At 41.9% G+C, this 14,907-nt stretch overlaps 1 protein-coding gene across 1 annotated transcript in view; it reads left to right on the plus strand.

Annotated features, from left to right (window-relative positions):
* Brwd1 (bromodomain and WD repeat domain containing 1) overlaps nucleotides 1-14,907 on the plus strand; it is an 84,128-nt gene that overhangs the window by 5,475 nt on the left and 63,746 nt on the right. The window contains exons 5-8 of the mRNA XM_057766191.1: nucleotides 9,165-9,315; nucleotides 11,176-11,274; nucleotides 11,532-11,692; nucleotides 12,722-12,943. Of these exons, the coding sequence (XP_057622174.1) occupies nucleotides 9,165-9,315; nucleotides 11,176-11,274; nucleotides 11,532-11,692; nucleotides 12,722-12,943 (633 nt within the window). The remainder of the gene's footprint in view (nucleotides 1-9,164; nucleotides 9,316-11,175; nucleotides 11,275-11,531; nucleotides 11,693-12,721; nucleotides 12,944-14,907) is intronic.

The raw sequence follows: 14,907 nt of genomic DNA on the forward strand, positions 1-14,907 counted from the left end.
TCACAGCTGTCCAACTTTAGTCTTAGGGATCCAGTGCTGTCTTTTTTTTTTCTTTTTTCTTTTTTTTTTTTGGTTTTTTGAGACAGGTTTCTCTGTGGTTTTGGAGCCTGTCCTAGAACTAGCTCTTGTAGACCAGGCTGGTCTCGAACTCACAGAGATCCGCCTACCTCTGCCTCCCAAGTGCTGGGATTAAAGGCTTGTGCCACCACCGCCCGGCTCAGTGCTGTCTTTTGACTTCCAAGAGTGCAATACACGTGATGCACAGATGTACGCATAAGCAGGATTATTACACATGATTTCTGTGTGTATGTGCACGCGAGCACAGAGGTGCTCTCAGGCAGAGTTAGATCTGCAGTGCCGTGCTGGAGTGAAGAGCCTGTCTGAGGTGGTCCTGAGAGTCCATCTCTGGTCCTCTGCAGCAGTAGCACTTAACTCTCCAGACCTCTTAAGAGCTTTTTTATTCTTTGGTAAATTAGTTCATCTCTGTCCTAATCTCTGCTTTGCCTCTCCTTCCTCTGTTTTCCTCTCCCATTTCCTTCTTCTGTAACCCAGGGACTTGTTCTGTTAGTCCTGGCTGATCTGGAGCTTGATGTAGACCATGCTAGCCCTGGGTCTGGATGTAGACCAGGTTAGTCCTGGGTCTTGATGTAGACCCGACGAGCCTTGAGCTTTCATCCAGCCCCTGCTTCTGTCACTTTAGTGCTTTCTGGCATTTTGGTGGTGTGCCTTTTTTTTTTTTTTTTTTTTTTTTTTTTTTTTTTTTTTTTGGTTTTTCGAGACAGGGTTTCTCTGTGGCTTTGGAGCCTGTCCTGGAACTAGCTCTGTAGACCAGGCTGGTCTCGAACTCACAGAGATCCGCCTGCCTCTGCCTCCCGAGTGCTGGGATTAAAGGCGTGCGCCACCATCGCCCGGCTCGGTGGTGTGCCATTTTGCCAGTCTTCTACTGCAGCTTTTTGTTGTGTGCATATAATAGGTCTAGTCATTTTTCCTAAAGACATGATGTGCATGTAGGGCTGGGAAGATGGCTCGGGTTTGGGAGCATTGACTGCTCTTCCAAAGGATGTGGGTTTAATTCCCAGCGCTCACGTGACATTACAACTGCCTGTAGCTTCAGTTCCAGGGGATCTGACACTCTCATACAGACACACATTGGGCAAAAACACTCATGAACATAAAAATAAATAAATCATAAAAAATGTCACCTGCATGTGGTAGACAGTATTTGCTATTTTGTTTGTTTTGAGACTCTGTGTAGCTCTGGCTGGCATGGAACTTGGAGAACTGTCTGCCTAATGAATGCTGGGATCGAGTCATCAGTATCTGTAAGATGGCAGGTAGAAAAGCATCTTTTTAATTAATGTCCATTGTAGGGTTTTAGGACAACAAGTCTTTGTGAATGAGGAGCAGCTGATAGGACCTACTTAATGACACTAAGGAGGATAAGCAGCAGGCTGCCTTGTGCTTAGTGCTGCCAACTGGGGGTGACGCTGTCATTTCCCCATGGCTTTGCTGTGTCCACAGGCTCACTTGGTTATTGGTAAAGTGCCCTTGATTTGTTTATCGATTTTTGTTCTGTTGTTTTTTATATAAGTATAAATTTGTAGTCCTTGTCTTTTTGGTTCAAGACAGGGTTTTTCTGTAGCTTTGGAGCCTGTCCTGGAACTAGCTCTTGTAGACCAGGCTGGCCTTGAACTCACAGAGTTCCGCCTGCCTCTGCTGAGATTAAGGCATGTGCCACCACTGCCCAGCTTTTCTCTCTCTCTCTCTCTCTCTCTCTCTCTCTCTCTCTCTCTCTCTCTCTCGTTGAATTTTCTTAGTTCTTAAGTGTAAGACACGTTAGGATTTCTTGTCTTCCTGTTGAATTGACCTAATATTTTTTTTTTTTTTTTTTTGGTTTTTCGAGACAGGGTTTCTCTGTGGTTTTGGATCCTGTCCTGGAACTAGCTCTTGTAGACCAGGATGGTCTCGAACTCACAGAGATCCGCCTGCCTTGACCTAATATTTTAAAACTAGAAAATGACCCTTATTTAGGTGACACTTAAAAAAAAATCACTAAAATTTATTTTCATGTGTTTGAGTACTTGTTAACCCATGGAGGTCGGAAGAGGACACGGAATTCTTAGGAACTGGAGTTAACAGTTGTTGTAAGCCACCATTGGTTTCTAGGAACTGAATCCAGGTCCTCTGTAAAAGTAGCAAATGACCTTAACCTTTGAGCCATCTCTTCAGCCCCAAATGGAGACACTTTGTAGCAGTTGAGTATCTAAGTCTGTTTATGTTGAACCTTGTGCATGCTAGGCAAGTGTCCTCCCACTGAACTTCAGCCCCAGTTCATTCTGAGTCTAAACTGTGGGCGGTATGAAGAGGTTAGGTTGGTTTACCAGTTCTTGAAGTGTGCAGAAACACAGCTCTTTCTTTAAAGGAAATAGACGCTTTCATCCTGTTGCCAAATAGGAGTAACCATGGCTTGGGAATAAGATTTAAATTTCCCTTGTTCCCACTGTGGCAGCAGTTGTGTGAAATTTTTGTCGCAACAGAATAAAGTAATAAAGGCAGTGCAACAGAATAAAGTAATAAAGGCACTTTTCTGATATGTGTAGAAACTGGCTCATGTTTCTATCCCACCAGCCAGCTCCCCAATAATCACACAGAGACTTATTAATTATAAATGGTTGGCTGGTAGCTTAGGCTTGTTACTAACTGCATCTTTCAATTTAACCCGTATATATCTGTGCTCTACCATGGGGCGGTACCATTTTCAGCATTGGCAAGGTCATCTTCCAGTCTCCTCGAGACTCCATCCTTCTTCGCCCTACCTAACTTCTTCCTCTTTATTGTCCCTTAGCTCTTTCTTCAAATCAGAGCAACACTACTTCACAGTATACAAAAAACTATTCCATGTCAGGAAACATCAGGTGATTACAGCAGGGGGGTGATCTCTGTGAGGCCAGCCTGTTTCTACAAGCGAGTTCCAGGACAGGCTCCAAAGTAACACAGAGAAACCGTCTCGAAAAACCAACAAAAAATAAAAAGTTCCAGCCCACTGTAACTCCAAGATCTGACGCTCACACAGACATGCATGCAGGCAAAACGCCAGTGCATATCAAAAAGAAACCAAAAATACCAAACATTTTTAGATTTATTTTTGAGACAGTCTTGCCATGTAGACCAGGCTGAAACTCTCAGATCTTCCTGCCTCAGCCTCTGAGTGCTGGGATTAAAAGGTGTGTGCCATAATATTTGGCTAGATTTACTTACTCTGTTTTATGTGTTATGGGTGTTTTGTCTGTACTACAGGTGGCTTGGTGCCCACATAGTCCAGAAGATGGTGTCAAATGCCCTGGAACTGTGGTTAAGGATAATTGTGGGTGCAGGACATTGGACCTGGGACCCCCCTAGGAGAGCAACCAGTGTTCTTTACTGCAGAGTTAAGATGTTTGGAAAGTGGTTCTTGGTTGTGAAGTTGATTTGAAAAGGCTAAACTCATAGCCAGGTTTGTTCACAAGGTGCTGCTGTAGCTGTAAGGTCATCTGTGTCGTGGAGAGTTGGCTCCTTTCTGTTGGTCCGCATCAGTTGAGACATTGAGTTTTTGTGCATCACATGCATTTTCTGGGATTCTCAGATGTATGAGTTTGTCAGCAGACCACCCAGTTGAATGTGGCCTTTTTGTGCAGGTTTGGCTTGGACGCTTCTTTTTTTTTTTTTTTTTTTTTTTTTTTGTTTTTTCGAGACAGGGTTTCTGTACCATTGGAGCCTGTCCTGGAACTCCCTTTGTAGACCAGGCTGGCCTTGAACTCACAGAGATCTGCCTGCCTCTGCCTCCCGAGTGCTGGGATTTGGACGCTTCTTTACATGTCCAGTGAGCTGGTTACCACCGGTTCACTTTCTGTTGTATGTCACAGAGCATTTGAGAAACGGTTCGTTTGTACTCAGGATAAAGGACAGCAGTTCAAAGGAACATTTTCACTTTTCCAGCATCAAATGTTGAATGTCTTTTGAAGGACCCTATAGAGGTTTTTTGTTGTTGTTGTTATTTATGTTTTGTTTTTTTAGATAGGGTTTCTATGTGTAGCACTAGCTGTCCTGAGAACACTCTGAAAATCAGGCTGACCTCGAATTCAGAGATCTGCCTGCCTCTGCTTCCTGAGTGCTGTGCTACCAACACCTGGATGCCTATAGAATTCTTTGCTAACTGCTGTTGTGGTTTAAAGTGTGATGCTATCGTGATTGCTTTTGGTCGGTTATATCAACTTAATGGCCAACCTCTGTGCTTCTCATCTTCAAAGCTGAAGGTGAAGGTTCTTGTTTACTTTGCAAAACAACATATCATGTTTGATATTTTGTTTGTGTTCTGATAAATAAAGCTTTCCAGGAGGTCAGAGGGCGGAGTTAGCCACTAGTTAGCTATAGCGGTCTGGAGGTCAGTACAGAGAGGATACAGGAACTGTGGAGCGGAGACAGGAAGGGATAAAGAGGGATGGAAACAGGGTCTCAGCCTTTTGGACTGGAGGAATGGAGGAGGAAGGAGGTCACTGGTGGCTGTTCCTCTTCTGATCTTTCAGGTTTTAACCTGATCTGACTCCTGGTTTTTGGTAAGATTAATTAGATTTACACTTCATCATCATTTTTTATTAGTATTTTTATTTTGTATACGAGTGATTTGCCTGAATGAATGTATGGGTAGCATAAGAATACCTGGTATCTTTACAAGTCAGCAGTGTGTCAGATTCCTTGGAACTGAAGTTGGAAATGCTTGATTTGAGCATCGTGTGTGCTGGGAACTGAATCCAGGTCCTCTACAAGAGCAGTCAGTGAGTGCTCTTTCTGCTGCTGACCCAACCACCTGCAAAGCTTCTCCACCCCTGCCGCCTACTGCACTGCATTCTTAGCAGTTTCTACTCCATGTGTGCTGTTGATGTTAGGAGTTGTCATCTTTGCTTTCCAGCCCATTTTGTTCTCAAGATGACCAGGTGAACTTCACTTTTGTCTAACCCCATTTCTGTGTCATAAAACAAATATAAAATAGCAAGTAATAAGTCATTAACAAAAAAGATAAGTATTTATTAAAATCCTGTGTGACATACTCACATTTGTTAAGGGTGTACTCCAGTACAATAGACATTTCCACATTGAAGAACCACCGTTACTGGTGTGCAGCCTAGTGTGAAAGCCTCTCAGATGTGTATTGACTTTGAGAGTGTTTGGTTTCTATATATCCTCAGTGTAGGGGCCGTGAGAGAAGTAGGAGCTGGTCTTCATTTCTTCAGCTCCTTAATCTAGCTAGCTTCTTAGGGACATGTGAAATTACACATCCGTGAAGAGAGGCAGGTGCCTGCACTCGCACCTCAGACAGCTGAGGGAGGCATGGGATCTCAAGTGGAGGCAACCCAGACTTGTATTCATAGCATAACCCTGCCTCAAAACCAAAACTTACATCATTGCATCGTCATGGTACTAGTGATGGAGGTTGGTTGTAGATTGCTTCCTGTTCATGTATGAAGCTCTGGATTACTCTCCAGATCTATAAAACAACACCCACCCCAAGCAAGTAAACCAAATCTACAACCTCTGAAGCAGATTTACACAAGTCTATTGCACGACTGCCAAGTTTATTGCTGACTATTGAGCATCATTTTCGGAAATATCTTTGACTTGTTTTACTGGAGTCTGTTTAGGTTCTGGTTTGTTGTCATTGGTGTGTGTATGTTTTGAGAAGATCTCACTATAGCTCAGGCTGGCCTCCTGCCTTCCTCTGCTACCTAAGTGCTGTGATTAGAGGTGTGTGCTACCTGGCCGGGTGGTAGTTGTGCATGCCTTTAATCCCAGCACTCGGAGGCAGAGGCAAGTTGATCTCAGTGCTTTTGAGGCCAACCTGGTCTACAAAGTGAGTTCCAGGACAGTTAAGAGCAGAAGTCTGTTAACTAATAGGTTTTTTTGTACCCTCATAATAGGTTTGTCTGCTGATGCAGTAAGCCACATAAGACCGAATTGAAAAAGTAAAAGAACAGGTTTATTTGAGCAAAGCAACTCCCGGGTGAGTTCTCCAGCTCCAGAGATGGAGGCAGGAGGGGTCAGACTCCCAAACTAAATCAGGGAGCTTATATACCTGTAGGCAAGGAATGATGACCTGTCCACAAGTATGGACAAAAGCTGGGATGTTTAGGTGGGGTCTTGGACTGCTGGGCTTTTTGATATCTTTGTTAAGAGACTTCTGGGTGGGTGGGGTTTGGAGAGAGGAATGGGGCTTTCTGGATCAAACAGGAATGAGCTGGAGGTTCCAGCTGAACATTAACTGATAGTTGAGGTCAGTGTAGATCTGTAATCAGACATGTCAGAGTTTCTCTGGAGGAGTGTGTCCCAGAGTTTGAAAACGTTGATGTCACAGTAGTGCCTGCCTGAGTGGGTTTATCCTGCTCAGTGGCATTTGTCTTTCCAGTTCAGATAGGCAGTGAGAGTGAAGTTGATTGGGGTGGTTTACACCTGTAATCCGAGCACCCTGGAGGCTAAGATGGAGGACTGATGCAAGTTCAAAGCCAGCCTGGTTGGGCTAACAAGTTCCAGGCCTGCCAGGGAGGGATACAAAGGGAAGCTGTCTTAAAAATAAAAACAGAAACCCTAGGCACGCAGCATTTTTTATTATTCCAGATGCATTCATGTCTTTTATCAGTGTGTAACTTCATGAGTTAAAAACTCCAATTCTCTTTGTGTTTGCTCTTGTCCTTAATGAGGTGTAATTAACATTCTGTCTAATTTTCTTACTCCAAGTGTAAAATCTAAGTGTTGTCACCATAATGAACAGTGAAGAGTTCTCCTGGTACCCTTCATGCATTTTCTGATGTTCTCTGACTGCAGTCTTCTTAAGCACAATTGTTGTATTATATAATTTGAGTTTCTTTGTCCTTTGATACTTGAATGCATGTGTATACTGTCCCAGCTCCCTCGATTTCCCTCTCCAGTGCTTCCCCTTATTACTGTCATCACTTCTTTCCTTCTTTTTAATGCTTTGCTGAATCTAATTAGTGCCGTCTACATGTGCAGAGGTGTGGGGCCATCTTCTATTCTGGTTTTAAAAACAGTCAACTCTAACTCTGGCCTGGAACTTGATATGCAGACCAAGTTGACCTTGAACTTGAGTTCTGCCTGCCTCTGCCTTCCAAGCAATGGAATTATAGTTCGGAGCTACTACTGTTATTGGCTTAATAATTTCTTTTTATTGCTACATATTATAATAGTATTGTATAGCATATTTATTTATTAACTTGTTGCTGGAAATTAATTTTTAAATAATTGAAGTCGTTAGCACTCATAGGGCCTGGAGAGATGACTCAGTGTCTGAGAGTGCCTGATGATTTTGCAGAGGACTGGGGTTTTGGTTGCCAGCATCCTCATGCTGACTTCAGTTGTCCTTCCTCCAGTTCTAGGGCAGTCTGACTCCACAGACAGACGTGCAGGCAAAGTGGTTATACATAGATATCTTCAAAACCGTGTATGTGCCTATTTATGAGTATGTGTACTGTTACTTAAAAGTGGAGTGGCAGAACTGTTCTCAAAAGCTCTAGTACCTATATACCTGTCAGACGTTGCTTCCTGTTCTTTTTATTTATTTATTTTGTCTGTTCTTAGAGATGGGGTGTCATATATAGCTCAAGGTGATCTTGAACTGAGTAGCAGAGACTAGCATTCTGCCTCTGCCTCCCAAGTGCTGGGCTAGTTTCTCCACCTAGCCATGGCCAGTCTTCAGTAGTAGCCAGGCTAGTCGGCTTGATGCTAGCAGGGGCTCCTGGTGGTCTGAGTCTGTGTCACTGCTCTGCTCTCTGGTGTCTTTATGCCCGTTTGCCACTGGGTTCACCACGTTCTTGGCTCAAATAGTTAGGTCAGAATTGGGTTCTGACGGGAGTGCTGGGTAGTGTTTGAGTGTGTTGTTGGGTACTGCTGAGAACTCTGGCCTTTCTCATCTGTTCTAGATGCAAGTTTCTCATCAGATGTGTGCAGTATTTCTTTTGCTTTGTGACTTTTTGACTCACTCAACAGTGCCTTTTGAGGGAAACACTTAAGAATAGCAGTTTTCTCTTTGATTTGTTCTGGTGTCATTACAAATCTCTGACACCCCCCCTCCCCACCAAAGGATTTCTTTTCTGTTTCTATAGCTGTAACTTACAAAGTAACAATTATATTATATGATGCCCTGTCTGCTGTTTACGTTTTGTTCTAACCTGGTCAGTGTTGAGATGCTGAGGAAGCCCATGTGCATTCCCACGTGTAAGCACAACAGAAGTAGACATTGAAAGTTGATTGATTTTGAGAAATTGTGTGCGTCGTCGTTCCAGCACCAGTTATGGGGAAAATGTTTTCTGCACTGAGTAGCATTTGTACCTTTGTCAGAAATGAGTGCTTTAGAAACATGTCCGTCTCTTTCTGCCCAGTTCATTCTATGATGGCTTGGTTCTGACACCATCCTGTTTATAGATTATACCTCTATTACTAGTCTTGAGATGAAGTGTTGTTTGTACCTTTTCAAAGTTGGTTTAAATTTTTTAAAAAATATTTATTTATTTATTGTGTATACAGCGTTCTGCCTGCATATATGCCTGCAGTCCAGAAGAGGGCACCATATCTCATTACAGATGTTGTGAGCCACCATGTGGTTGCTGGGAATTGAACTCTGGACCTCTGGAAGAGCAGTCAATGCTATTAACCTCTGAGCCATCTCTCCAGCCCATTGGTTTAATTTTTTCTGTGTCATTTGCGTTTGAAATTTTAGAGCAAAATTGTCAATTTCTTTCTTTTTTTTTTTTTTTTTTGGATTTTCGAGACAGGGTTTCTCTGTAGCTTTTGGTTCCTGTCCTGGAACTAGCTCTTGTAGACCAGGCTGGACTCGAACTCACAGAGATCCGCCTGCCTCTGCCTCCCGAGTGCTGGGATTAAAGGCGTGCGCCACCACCGCCCAGCAAAATTGTCAATTTCTATAAAGGAAAATCTTGGAATTTTATAGAGTGTGAGTCTACAGAGAGTTTCCTGTGTAAAGTGTCTAATTTTTCTTACTATGTTCTGTAGTTTTCACTGTGATCTTCACATTTAACAGACTACCATGAATTAAAAAAAATGTTTGCGTATTGCGTATCCCTATATGCAGTGCTGTTATTAAAACCTGCCTTTCCAACCAGGTCTTGTCCAATAAGCATGTGGCTCCTGATCACCTGTTACAGATCTGCCAGCGCATCGGCCCAATGCTGGATAAAGAAATCCCACCCAGTATTTCAAGAGTCACTTCTTTGCTTGGTGCGGGAAGGCAGTCTTTGCTACGTACAGCAAAAGGTACCTTAATTTGAAGAAGTGTTCTGCTTTGTATTAGTAGCTCTGTTATAATTGTGAAGTTGTGTAAGTGTTGTGGAAGGTAACAATGTATCTAACGCCATGGACTATAAATTCTCTGCAATTAGTGTAGATCTTTGAATTTTATCATGTGTTTAATGGGTCCTTCTGAATTTCAGAATTGATAAAGACATAGATGTTAAGCTAAAAGCTTGAATTTAAGATGTGTTTGAGGGTTTTTATCAATGTTCTTAATTTTTCCGTTTTGTAGCTCTCATAACTTCAATGGATGTAATTGTATGTGTCTAATAAACTCTTTAAATACTAGAATTACTACTTTTGATATTTAGAGTCTGAAAGTCCTTTGTAATAAGGAGAAGTGATTTAAAAAAATGGTAGCAGTTTGAAAAACATGCACCAAAAATGTAAACTTGCATGATTCCTTTTATTTTTTACTAACAATCTTTTCCTTTTGCTAAGTTATGTGCTAGCAAAATGTTTGGAATTGCTACACCTTTTCTGTTAGCTTCGTATAATTGACTTAGACTAAGTACCTGTGTGTGATATGCTCTATGTATATATGTGGCTAAACTGCTAATGGCAAGTGTGTTGGTTCTGATCTCAGCAGACTTGAATTTCATTGTGATTATTTTGTTACAAGCTGATGTAATGCTACCTCTTAGATGCTGCACTAGGACAAAACTTGACTGAGAAAGAGTACCCTGCTTCTTGGTTTCATGCCAGACCAGCTTGACAGCCTTAGTTGTTTCTTAGTGCCCTATAATCGTGCTACTGTGGCTCGAATCAGAAAACTGTCCCATTCTTCTTTTCGGCATCCTGTTCACTTTGTAATTATTTTCATCACTAGTTGTTTTACAGCAGTTGCTTGGGTAGCACATTTTCTTTTCCTTGTGTCAAGCTCAAGCTCAATGTTGTTTTGTGATGAGGCTTGTGTGAGGACTGGCAGACTTAGACGAGACTTCAGTGATGAGGGACCCTATTTCTGCTTGTGTTTTGTGCTAGTGCCAGAGGATGCCTTGTGTTAGTGTGGGCACCCGGGCTCAGTGGAGGTGGTTCAGTACGGTGCCGCTCCCGTGTTTGCATCTGTGAAGCAGCTCTTTGTAGCTCAGCAAGAGTGGGGCACAAGGCCTGTGTCGGCCTGTGTGCTTCTGTGTCTTCTTCAGACCTGGGTGGGATGTGGCTTTAGAAGGCTCACTCACACACTGTATGTGCTCTTCTCTGGAGAGCTGCCTTCCACCCTAATGTGGGAAGCTGAGTTAACTTGAACTCGCTAATTCTTCCTGATGAGTTCAAGGTAATAGTACTGGCCGAATGAATCTTAAACTGAATGAGTCAAGTCAAAGATGTTTAGATACATCAGATAAGTTAAATATCTTCTTAAAATTCCTTTTGAAAACTGGGGTCAGTTGTGATAAGACTGCTCATTTTAAATGTTGTATGGTATTTTGCATTGAAAAATAAACAGCTAACTTGGTATTCCATTCCCTCTTACTAATCATCTGCAGTGGATCTCTTTAAAGGTCCTGGAACCTTTGAGCCTCAGTCACCTCATTTGTAAATTAGTGGAAACACCTACCTCACAGGGTTGTTGTGAGGACTCCATGAGCTGATGTATGTGGAAAGCACTTGGTGGATTGTAAAGTGCTGTGCTGTCAGTGTTACTGCTGCTGTATCTGAGATGTCTCCAGAATAGCACAATAAACCTTCAGGCTTTTCTGTTAAAGTACAGTAGTTGGTAAAACTTTGAATAAACAGTTTATTACAATGTACGTAAGTATTCTATAAGATCTTTCTTTGGATTAACTTTCAAGATTTTATGTGTATCTAAACTTCATTTTAAAGACTGCAGGCACACAGTGTGGAAGGGCTCTGCCTTTGCTGCTCTTCACAGAGGAAGACCTCCTGAAATGCCCGTGAATTATGGCTCCCCACCAAGTCTTGGTGAGTGCGGTTGGCCTGTGAGACTTTATAGATGGAGTGGAAGTCCTGGTATAGTGTGATCGCAGTAGCAAAAAGTACCAAATTTCAAATTTCTTGTTGACTTAAAGTAAATAAAAATGGTTCTGTTATAGTACAGTAGAATTAGGACAAAGTGTGAGTCATTTGGATTTCTCAAACTCTGGAAATTGTTTTGGGATCTTTTTTAATTTTTACATGCTGGCTCCCCCTTAACCATTTCCGTTGTTTTTATTTCCTAGTGGAGATACATCGAGGAAAACAGCTCACAGGGTGTTCCACTTTTAGCACAGCGTTCCCAGGAACTATGTACCAGCATATAAAGATGCACAGGAGGATTCTCGGACATCTGTCTGCTGTGTACTGTGTAGCCTTTGATAGGACAGGACATAGAATCTTTACAGTGAGTGAACGTCTTACTCAATTTGGTACTGCCTGGAGTGCTGTAGCATCCTTGACAAGGAGCATGGAGAGGCTCTTACTTCCCATCCACAGACATTTTGGTCATGGAGATGTGGTGCAGGGTCTAAAATTTTGTAGTTTCTTAAGTATTACTTCAAATAATTGGGCAACACAGTCAGGTCTGGGCTGTGTGGAGAGCGGAAGGTCCTGTATAACTCCTGGGGAGGTGATGATGGGTTGAGGCCTGCTTCAGAATAACGGTGCTCTCTCTCTAGCTCTGTTGCCATGCACTCTTTGTTTTCAAATAATAGAAAGTACGTAACTAAAACTTTCTCTTCTAGGACATTTGAGACTAAAGGGATTAAGTTACATTGAGATTAATCCTACGTTATCAGTAAAAAGCTCCCTCTTACTCTCAGGAAATCCCAGATCATAGGTGATGACTCATACTTACATGGATTAATCAGTCACTAATTCATTATATTCATTTCTGTATTCAAGGGGTTATTTGAAAATTAAGAGTATGACTGTTCCAATATTTTTAAAGACTAAAATAATTTTTTAAGTGGTTTGAAAACATACTCAGCTGTGTTGATTGAACAGTATCTGGTTTGAGATTGTAAATTTGAGACTTGTTTATTTCAAAGGAGTGTGCTTTCCCCACTGCAGTGTGTAGTCTGGTCCCAGGAATTTAGGTCTGTCCCAATTTTGATTTGTAGCTTGGTGAACTAACTTGCTCCTGTAACTGGTGTTGGGGAGTGGGAACTTCGGGTTGGGCCCACTACATTCTTGGGAGAGAACTTTGTGAAAACAGTAGTACATGGGAGAATCTGGCTCAGATTTTGTGTAAGCTTTCTGCTTTGAAGAGAAATGCTGAGTCTGTGTTCTGGTGATAGCAGTAGTAATTACAGTATTTGGCTGGAAAGGAGAGGAATAATAGTTAATAAGGGTGGTATCAGGGTGGTATCGTTCCTGTTTCACTTCATGGATGCTGTGTTAACATTTGTATTGGGGTGTTGCTTTTTCTTAGGGGTCAGATGATTGTTTGGTAAAGATTTGGTCAACACATAATGGCCGCTTGTTGTCTACGTTAAGAGGCCATTCTGCAGAAATTTCAGACATGGCTGTGAACTACGAGAACACACTGATTGCAGCAGGAAGCTGTGATAAGATCATCAGGGTGTGGTGCTTGAGGACCTGTGCCCCAGTTGCTGTGCTGCAAGGACACACGGGGTCAATTACATCTTTGCAGGTAACTTCTAGCCCACTGACACCACAGTTTAACTTTTGGAATGAAATAGTAAGGCGATGTGATGATGTTTTAAAAACTTGATTGTTTCTTTTTTAAAATTGATTTTTATTTTATGTGTGTGTGTTTGGCTTGCATCTACATCTGCACCATTGTGTGTGCAGAAACCTGAGAGGCCATCAGGGGGTTGCTTGTGAGCTGCCATGTGTGTACTGAGAATTGAACCCGTGTCTGTGTGAGAGCGCTGAGTCACTGAGAGCGCTTGACAGCTGAGTTATCTCCAGCTCAGCTGATGTCTTTCTACAGATTATGGAAGAATAGTGTGTAAGGATGCAGAGCTTTCAGAGTGATGTACTGACCGCTTTGAAGCTTATGGTTGAATTGCATGAAAGCCTGTTACAAACTGGCAATGGGTTATTTTTCTGTTTAAAACTGGTGCATTTTGATGAGTTGACTAAATTAGATAAAATCTTCCTACAATAAGTGGGAAGTCATTTTTAAATATATACATGAAGTGTAGAAAAATGTAGTGGGTCTCTGTGGCCTGTCAGCTTAACTTTTATTTTAATTTAATTTACTTTTTTTTAAATAGATTGTTTTGAGGTCTGTGTTTTTCTCTGCTCCCCTCCCCGCCTCTCCCCTCTCCTTCAACCTTCTCCCATGGTCCCATGTTCCTAATTTACTCAGGAGATCTTGTCTTTTTCTACTTCTCATGTAGATTAGATCCATGCATGTCTCTCTTAGGGTCCTCTTTGTTGTCTAGGTTCTCTGGGATTGTGATTTATAGGCTGGTTTTCTTTGCTATATGTTTAAAAACCACTTATGAGTGAGTATATATGATATTTGTCTTCCTGGGTCTGGGTTATCTCACTCAATATGATATTTTCTAGTTCCATCCATTTTCCTGCAAATTTCAAGATGCTATAATTTTTTCTGCTGTGTAGTGTTGCAAGTGTAAATGTACCACATTTTCCTTATCCATTCTTCGGCCAAGGGGCATTGAGGTTGTTTTTAGGTTCTGGCTATGACAAAGCTGCTATTTACACATGTCCTTGTGGCACGGTTGAGCATCCTTCGATGTATACCCAAAAGTGATATTGCTGGGTCTTAAGGTTGTTTCCTAATTTTTCTGAGAAATCGCCACACTGATACCCAAAGGGGCTGTACCAGCTTGCACTCCCACCAGCAATGCAGGAGTGTTCCCTTTACTCCACAACCTCTCCAGCATAAGTTGTCATCAGTGTTTTTGATCTTGGTCATTCTTACAGGTTTAAGATGGAATCTCAGAGTTGTTTTGATTTGCATTTCTCTGACTGTGAATGTTGAGCATTTCTTTAGGTGTCTTTCAGCCATTTTAGATTCCTCTGTTGAGAGTTCTTTGTGTAGGCCAGTACTGCATTTTTTTTATTGGATTATTTGTTCTTTTGGTATTCAATTTCTTGAGTTCTTTGAATATTTTGGAGATCAGACCTCTGTCTCATGTGGGGTTAGTGTAGGCTGTCGTTTTGTTGACCATGTCCTTTGCTTCCTGAAGCTTTTCAGTTTCAGGAAGTCCCATTTATAATTGTTTCTCTCAATGTCTGTGCTGCTGGGGTTGTATTTAGGAAGTAGTTCCCTGTGCCAATGTGTTCAAGTGTACTTCCCACTTTCTCTTCTATAAGGTTCAGTGTGTCTGGCTTTATGTTGAGGTCTTTGATCCATTTGGACTTGAGTTTTGTGCATGCTGATAGATATGGGTCTATTTTCATTCTTCTACATGTTGATATCCAGTTATGCCAGCACCACTTGTTAAATATGCTTTCTTTTTTCTATTTGATATTTTTTGCTTCTTTGTCAAAAATCAAGTGTTCGTAGTTGTGTGGATTAATGTCCAGGTCTTTGATTTGGTTCCATTGGTCCTCCTGTCTGTTTTTATGCCAATACCAGGCTGTTTTCAGCACTGTAGCTCTGTAGTAGAGTTTGAAGTC

This window comes from Chionomys nivalis, chromosome 3, assembly GCF_950005125.1.
Source record: "Chionomys nivalis chromosome 3, mChiNiv1.1, whole genome shotgun sequence".
NCBI lineage: Eukaryota > Metazoa > Chordata > Mammalia > Rodentia > Cricetidae > Chionomys > Chionomys nivalis.